Source organism: Macrobrachium nipponense, chromosome 8 (genome assembly GCF_015104395.2).
Source record: "Macrobrachium nipponense isolate FS-2020 chromosome 8, ASM1510439v2, whole genome shotgun sequence".
NCBI lineage: Eukaryota > Metazoa > Arthropoda > Malacostraca > Decapoda > Palaemonidae > Macrobrachium > Macrobrachium nipponense.
Genome location: NC_087203.1, coordinates 27,362,342 through 27,370,977, shown reverse-complemented (window position 1 = coordinate 27,370,977; position 8,636 = coordinate 27,362,342). Strand labels below are relative to the sequence as shown.

The following is an 8,636-nucleotide window of genomic DNA, read 5'->3' as shown; positions in this document are numbered from 1 at the left end:
AGCTCAGTTGCTAGGTAACCAATTGGTTCCTAGCTACGTGAAGATATCAAATCCCTAGGAGAGCTGTTAGTCAGCTCAGAGGTCTGGTAAAACTAAGATAAATTTTTTTTTTCCTCATCACAGGATAATGGCAGTCACGGTTTTTAGGTGTGTGTAGGCCCACACACGTAGGCACTACAGAACTCCCTATCCTTGAGGGGCCTACAGCTGTAGGTCAGTGTCTGGTATGTACACGGTTTTCAGAAGGCCGATGGAAACCCATGTTGTTCTGCCATCTACTGTCATCTGGTATCCCTTGGGCTGTCTTTGAATGATGTGGTATGGTCCTGATTAGGCTGGCGAGAGGAGGGGTCTATGTGCATCTACTGGTATGAACACATTTTACGTTCAGCAGATTGTTGGGAACATACCCCTTCTGATTGCATGGTAGGTCATCTTGTCTGACATTATCCTTTCTATCGCTCTTTGGGTATTGGATGGTGGTGTTGGGCTTGTTTGTTCTTGGAAGACATATGCTCATAACATCATTGCTTGGCCATATAGAATTTCAGATGGAGATGCGTTGAATGCTGTGTGGGGCATCAGACTGAGCAGGATCCATGGTACCTCCTTCCTCCAGTTCCTGTCATGGCATTTGGCAGTGAGTGATGCTTTTAGCTATCGGTGCAGCCTCTTGAGGATGCCGTTGTTTTCTGGGTTGTAGGCTGTCATATGTATTATCTTTGTTCCCAGACTGTCAGCGAGGGTGTCCCACAGGGCGGAAGTGAAGTTAGCTTTCCTGTTGCTGGTGATGATCTGGGGACTCCATGTCTACTGACCCACTCAATGAGTGCTTTTATATAGCAGCTCTCCACCATCAGCTGTTGTATAAGTATGCTTCTGGCAAATTAGTGTGCCTGTATATGATGGTAAACAGGTATCTCTACCCTTCAGAGGGTGCGGAGGGGTCCCTTTATGTCAAAATGGATGTGGATTAGTCAGAGGTTTATTCCTGTGAACTCTTCTATCCCGCTTTCAACGTGCTTGTCTGGAGTCTTTTACTCTGTGGCCTGTTTGTATTTCATTGACCATGATCAGGAAATCATCTAATCGCTTTGAGCATGGCCACTAATGTCTGGTGGGGTAGTTTTGTGAGGAATACCTCCCTAACGAGGTCCAAGGATGACTCAGGTTGGCCACCCTTGGTGGACAGCGTGATTAGCCGCCATGGTTGCTTATATACGTGCGACAGCCGGTGCCTCCACGTGGTGAGGAACTTCTTGGCTCTCTCGCTGGGTGGCATACTGACGGATGACTTCCTCTGATCCTTCAGCAGTTGGGAGGTGACGGGGGCGTATAGTTCTTTGAGCCATAATGCTGTTTGCTTGAAGACATCATCTGGCAGTAATTGAAGGAAAACAGCTACATTGCACACCGCTGAGATAATTTATTTTTTGTGGGAAATTGTTTCCACCATAAATAAACCTCTGGGTTGTTGGGTGTGAAGGTTGGTAGGTGTATAGATGCAGCAGCAAGGTACTCATTGATGCAGCTGGGATCGTTGCTGCTGGCTTTGTTGGGCATCTGTGGTGGTCACCAATATGAGGCGAGGTACGAAGTAGATTTCGAGTGTATGGCTTACTAATTTATTTTTAAAATATTCACACAGGTTAAGGGGTCTTGCAAGCTGCAATGTAGTTTCTGACCTCTGACTAGTAGAAACAGGGATTAAGTACAAGCATTTGTGTTTGTTTACAGAGAGAAATATACATGTAAAATGTTACAGGACATCGGAGTGAAGATCATATATATATGTTGTTGGAAAGCTGGTAGAGTAATACTTACAATGATGATAATACATATACTGTGACAATAATAATAATGAAGTTATACAAGGTCATACTAGAAAATTTTTGTTTCTTTCGTACATCTATTATCTTTCACGGGTTCCTTGTCGCAGGATAATGGTGGTCACGGTTTTAGATGTGTGTAAGCCCAAGCACGTGGGCACTTCATCATCAGCTGAAAACCCATATAGATTGAGTCAGCTGACTAGAAATCAAATATCAGAGAGAGACAAGTAATAGGAAAAGGTAATAACTAGAGAGTTATGAATTCAGGAGGTTTTAGCAGAAAACATAAATAAATTTGCTCCTCGCTTAAACATTTGGAGGTTACAAGATTCCACAACAGCACTACATTTTTAGATGAAGCAAATGTAAAACTCATAGCACACTGAATAGTTTTAAACCTGTTACTAGAAACGACCCAGTTTGCAACAGCAGCCTGCCTGGTGTTGCGAGAAGAAACAGATATGTAAGGTGAAGAGAAGTACATAGGATGTCTGTTGTTGTAGTATATTTTTGTAGCTGATATATGAGGTGACAGTCAGCACCGGAAAGCCATGCTGAAGGACAGTATACTAAAGAAAGGAGGAGGCATTTCCACAAGATACCAACTTTTTGAGAAGTAAGTGAAACAACATTATACATATATATGCTTCTCAAAAGTCAATTTCTTATTAGATGTTGCACCAAAAATCTGAAGTAACTTACATCTAAAACTATAAATTTAGGGCAGAAGTGTTCTTGCTCGACTAATTATCTTACTTTGAGTTTTATTCGACTTAAGCGTCAAGCTCCTTAACCATACTCCACTCATGAATATGTGCCCAATCTCTATTCAAGATATCTGCAATCACAGACCTAAGGCAGGCAAGTAGAGCAGCCTCATCTTCGTATGCAATCAATTTGCTTTCCAGAACTTGCTACTTATCAGCATTATTGATTGTAAGCAAAGACTTAAGAATGCCAGCTTGAGAAACACCTGAAATGACATTACTAAGGCTACTATAATGGCCATCAGAGCAGACCCTTTGGGTTCTCCTTATTAAAAATTCATCAAAACTATTAATAAAAGATTCAACATTTCCAAGTTATCTTAGCTTGTAGTTAAGGGCTTCTTGATTCACACAGCCTATCATAAACAGTGGTATTCCACTTTCATTCTGTTGTTTACTATAGCTGTCTCATTATATGGCCAGCGGTGTCCGGTAATTTCATCGCAGTAATTACATCGTGGTAATTTCATCGCCTAACTATTAGCAAATGGCCTGCTTGTTGAGTTTTCCCAAGCAGTACGTAAAAAGGAATATACGAAATGCTAGAAATACCGCAGCACAAATTCCTGCAAATCCAGAATGTTTACTCCAGTTAAGCATTCCTTCGATATATAAGATAACACATTCAAATCAGCCATTCCTTCTGTTCGACAGTGATGATGGGTCAGACCGGATTATTTTATTTTCGACTCTGAGAAATCTTCAGGTATTATGTGGTATGCAGATGGGACTTTCAAAACAGTACCACCTTTATTTAAACAACTATACACAGTACATGGTATTATGAAAGGTGACGTTTTGCCTCTTGTTTTCGTTTTAATGAGTAACAAAACTAAAGATAGTTACAATAAGCTTTTGTCAGAACTAAAAGTTTTAGAGCCAACCTTATCACCAAGCATAATTATGACTGATTTTGAACGTGCAGCGATAAATGCTTTTTGAGAATTTTTTCCTAATTCAGATAAAAAAAAGGTTGCTTTTTTCCACTTCTCACAATGTTTATTTCGATCCATTCAATCAAATGGTCTGCAACAGGTGTAAGAAAGTGATGCCGAATTCGCATTAAAAATGCGTATGATTGCAGCCATTGCATTTGTTCCTATCTCCGATGTGGTTTGCACTTTTCAATATTTAAATGACAAAAATGATTTTCCTGAGGAAGCCCAGCCTGTCTTAGATTACGTTGAGGATGCCTGGATTGGAAGGCCAAGTCGTCCCATGGTACGTCGACCTCCTCGCTTTGATCATGTGCTATGGAATTGTTTTGATAACTTTTGTTCTTGAAATATTTTTTTAATATATGCACTGTACGTATTTGTTTGAAAATAAATAATAAAAAAAAGGCTTTTTAAAGAATGTCGCTTTCTTTATTATCCTCTTTTATCTTAGACTGATTAACTGAATTAAAAATAAGACTGGCGTCAAACAACTAATAAACATCGACGCTAAAAGAATAAATGGAAAATAAAAAGACATTTAAAACCTAACACTAAATATATAATTTTACTTTTAAAATAAAACAAATCGTGCTATATTTTTTACGGTAAAAGAAACCTTACGATGAAATCACTGACGATGTGATCTACTACGATGCAATTATAATGCGGTAAAAATGTGAGAGATGTAATTACCATGCGCGACGAAATTACCACGATGAAATCACCACGATGTAATTACTGCGGATGAAATTACAGTGAATCATGGCCAGCATCTGCTGCTTCATATCCCTTGGACTATTCCAAAGCAATTAACGTTAATATTCAACCTATAACTAATTCTGTGTTTTCTATTACCACTTCTTAGTCAAGTATTTTGTTTTCTGTTCAACTTGCTGCTACTTCCCTCATTTGCTGTTATAATATCCATTTTGTCTTCTTCCTTTTATTACGTTTTCTTATATGACGCCTGCCAGACAGCCTCATCCCACGTTAACCGGGAATCAACAATTTTAGACACTCGGCACCTTTCCTTCCCTTTTGATCCAACTGCAGAATTCCCCTACTTTCTTTTTGTACCCAAATTTCAGCAACATAAATTTTCAACCCATGAATGACGTTACATTTTTTTCTTCGAATTCTGATTGTTAAAGAAAGTGATACAAAATGACTGGTTTATTGGCTCATTGCTTAAAGGCAGAGAAAGTCGTTGTATGAGAGAGGAACAAAGCGTGAATTTATGTCAGAAGTGAGTATTTGACAAATATGGCAATTTATGCAATAATAATAATAATAATAATAATAATAATAATAATAATTTTGTAAAAACTGGACGATTCACAAATCCTAAATAGGTGTTGCTCATCGGAGGAGCAGCACGAGCATCCCATAAGGCGTATCTAAGAGTATTAGAAGAAAGAGGGGGAGCAGCAGGCATCCTCCAGTTTGTTAGAAAAAATTGATCTTACATCATCACAGTGTCTAGCCCACAGAGCTGTCCATATAAACTTTATTTCTTAACACCAGGTTCTATCACATAGCCAATGGTCTGTAATGAATGATCATTGTTTACCACAAATCATGCATTTTGCGTCTACAACTTGACTACTTTATCTGCACTGCTTGATAACCACTTCAGAGTGAAGGGTTTACGAAGGCACTAAGAGACAGCCCTGGACGGTTGATAAGAATGAAGTGGGTGACTATTGCATCTCTAACACATCACACACATCAAAGCATTATTCAAGAAGCCGCTACAGATATCAGACACTGAAAGCATTGCAAATATACAATAATGAAAATATGTTAAAATTATGTAAACTATGAGAACAAAATGCATATATATATATTATTAATATAATATAATAGATATATATATATATATATTATATATATATATATAATATATATATATAAATCTATATATTTATATATGTATATATTATATAGTTATATTGAGCTTAGAGTATAAGCGCAAGTGTTCTGCTTAGAAATTCGTTGGACTAAAATCAGGTACAAGGACTATTCCTAAAATACAAATAAATGCATCTCTACTGAGGACGAGTTAAGGTGTGCATGAAAACAAGGCAATAAAAACGAAACTTGCCTATTAATCTGAATTAAGAGAGAGAGAGGAGAGAGAGAGAGAGAGAGACCCCCCCCCGAGAGAGAAGAGAGAGACGAGACGAGAGAGAGAAGGAGAGATTAGAGAGAGAGAGAATTATTTCAAACTTATGAGTATGGGATTCGTCTGGAGTGCAAGTCCGTGTGAGGAAGGGCTCGTAGGCTTTAGGTTGAAGTCCAGGCACTGGGCTGGATGAGTCTACCTCAGCTCTAAAGTTGGACAACAGAGGTCCTAATGATAGTTCCTGGCGCAGGGCTATCGTAGTAAGGACCCCCTTCCTCTGATATACGGCTTTGATGTTATCGAAGTGGTGACTTCCTTTGTTCTGCCGTCATAAGGGATCCTTCAAATCCCCAGGTAGGTGGTGGAAGAGAACAAAATTTTTCGACAACAATAGAAAGGGGAGTCGCTGAGGAGAGAGAGATTGAGGTGCGCCGAGTTACCAGGTGTGTAAAGGGTTCAAGTCAGGTCAAGTTAAATGGCCCATGATAGGGTCAAGGGCTCACTCCCCTAGGGGTTTTTACACAATGGCAGTAGGAGAATGTGTGAGGCTTAAGATTATCCTTAGATTTTTTCCCATGACTTCCTGTGACCGAATGCAGGTGGCAGCAAGTGTGGGTGGCAAGAAGTGCTAATGACCGCTGGGATTGGGTTTAGAATTAAACAAAAGACTCAAGGGACGAAGATCCCTGGGATTTCTTCTGATGGACATCGTTAATGGCTATGCAGATGCTCTCAAAGTGTGTGCCGCTTCGTTTTCTGTCAATAATCTGAGAATCCTACAGGGGACTTGTTCGGAGAAGCTTCCTGTAGAGCTATTCTGTTCACATGGTCTCAAAAGAAATTCTAAGCTTCGAAGGCATGTCACGTGGGACGAAACTACGCTGAACTTATTTTAACACTAATCTGGTTTATGATGCTATTAAGAGTTGAAAACCGAGGCATACGATTTATTTGACAGTCAGATGAAATGGGCTTATTTTCCCTGGCACTCCTATCTGAAATAGCTTAAAGCAAAACACCTGGAGATTCTATGTTTAAAAACACGCCATGTTTTCACATTCTTACTTTATCTGTTCTTTTAGATTTCGGAAAATTGAAATGAGTGCAAAAATGCAAATTTCATGTATGCTTCAGAACATAAAGCAACAAGCATAATAGTCATTTAATTATGCAGTATCGAAATATCTTTATGAACGCTTCAAAGGATTGCAGCCAGATATGGACGTCACTACAATACACGGGCTATATCTCAGCGCAAAATATCAACATCAATTATCGTCATTGGCTCAGGCAATGTCACTAGCACCGCAAGCAATCGCCACCATAAATTACCTGTAACGATGGCAATTCTGCCCTGAAGTAACTGAGCAGTCATATGAGAATGCTTGAAAGTGATGCTCCCTCGGGATACGGTCAGGTATGCGACGTCCGTATTGAACCTCCCTTAGAGGTCCGCTTCAGAGTGATGAAGTGTGACTGAGCGCAAAAAGATCTTGGGCAAACACTTGAAACTTCCATATCAGTTCACTGATATGAAAATATATAAACGTTGCCAGACATTGCCATGTTTCTCTTTCGTCACTGAATTAGTATTGGTGAAATCTGCTAAAAATATACATATTTAAGGCAACTAACTTTGGAATGGTTAATTATGAAATTCAGTCGAAGTCATATCATAATCTCTACAACTCCCCCCCCCCCCCCCCCCCCCCCCCCCCCCCCTCCCTTCCACATCCTTCTTTCAGAGAGAGAGAGAGATTACGATTGTTTATCGTGGTAAAGTTGCTTATTTGCCGCATAACTGCACATCATATAGTTTCTTTTCGTGTATTTTTATATAGTATATGAAAATAGTTGGACTCGTTTCAACTTTTATCATCACAACAATGTTTTGAAACTATTTACACTTTGACAAGCGTCTTTGTTTTTTCCAAGATGGCTACTATGTATTTCAGGAAGTTAGCGTCATCGTTTTTTGCCAGTATTTTTTAAATTGATTGATGGATTGATGTGTTACTTTGCAACAGTTTGTTCCACATCCTTCCCTAATTTTTGGTAATAAATTCAGCCATTTTACTCTCGAATTTGATAGGGTAGCCAGTAAACAGATTAACGTTTTCGGGCATACGAGCTTGGATACTACTGAACTTGTCCTGAATAGCTACTTATAGTAAATTCCTCACTACCAACAACTTTCCTCTTCGACTCCACTATTCTTCTCCCTGCTTACTCTTCCTTGACGTCATACACCCCGTATCGTATGTTACTTTCCTCATGAATGTGCTTGTTTTTATTTTGTTTGCATAATTTTGTGATGAAATGCATTTCTGCATTCACGGGGACATTTCAACATGTAAGCCATAACTCTGAACAGCGACGAGACACCTTATCTGTAGTTACTCGATACACGAGCGATGAACCCGTCTTTTTACCCATTTCAGTCATCAAAAACGAAGATTTCGGAAACCCCTAAATTCTGTATAACCATGTATGTCGTTAGCTCATTTCATCCTACATCGGTTTCGGAGTACCATACCAATCAATCGATTGGTTTGAACTATATTGGAAAAAAACGATGAATCAAACCTGAAATACTTCGTAGTTCACCTGAACCCACCCCACTCCCCACCTTTCTCCGTCACCTTAATAAAATGCTGACTGAAAGGCATAATTTTATATATTGCTTAATATGATTGTTTGTTATGATGAAGCAATTAGATTTATTTCAGATCTTAGTAGTTGTTTTTCTCCGTTATTGAGATTCAATAGCTCGACAGAATAATTCCCAACATTTTTGGATTAAGCTACAAAATATTATTTCCTACGGAAGAGTTATATACAACATTTATGGATAGGTTATAGCAGTGCAGGAATTTAAGCTTTGCTGTTTCCGGAAAGGAGACGTTACGTGTTTTCACTTCGAGAAAACAGGAAATTGCTGCACACAAATATGCTGTGGTAATAACCTCTGATA

General features: G+C 39.0%; 1 protein-coding gene across 1 annotated transcript in view; it reads right to left on the bottom strand.

Moving 5' to 3' along the window:
* Positions 1–7,130, bottom strand: part of LOC135222626 ((3R)-3-hydroxyacyl-CoA dehydrogenase-like) — a 22,534-nt gene extending 15,404 nt beyond the window's left edge. The window contains exon 1 of the mRNA XM_064260742.1: positions 6,995–7,130. Coding sequence (XP_064116812.1) covers positions 6,995–7,037 — 43 coding nt within the window. The 5' untranslated portion in view covers positions 7,038–7,130. The remainder of the gene's footprint in view (positions 1–6,994) is intronic.
* Positions 7,131–8,636: the final 1,506 nt, after the last annotated feature.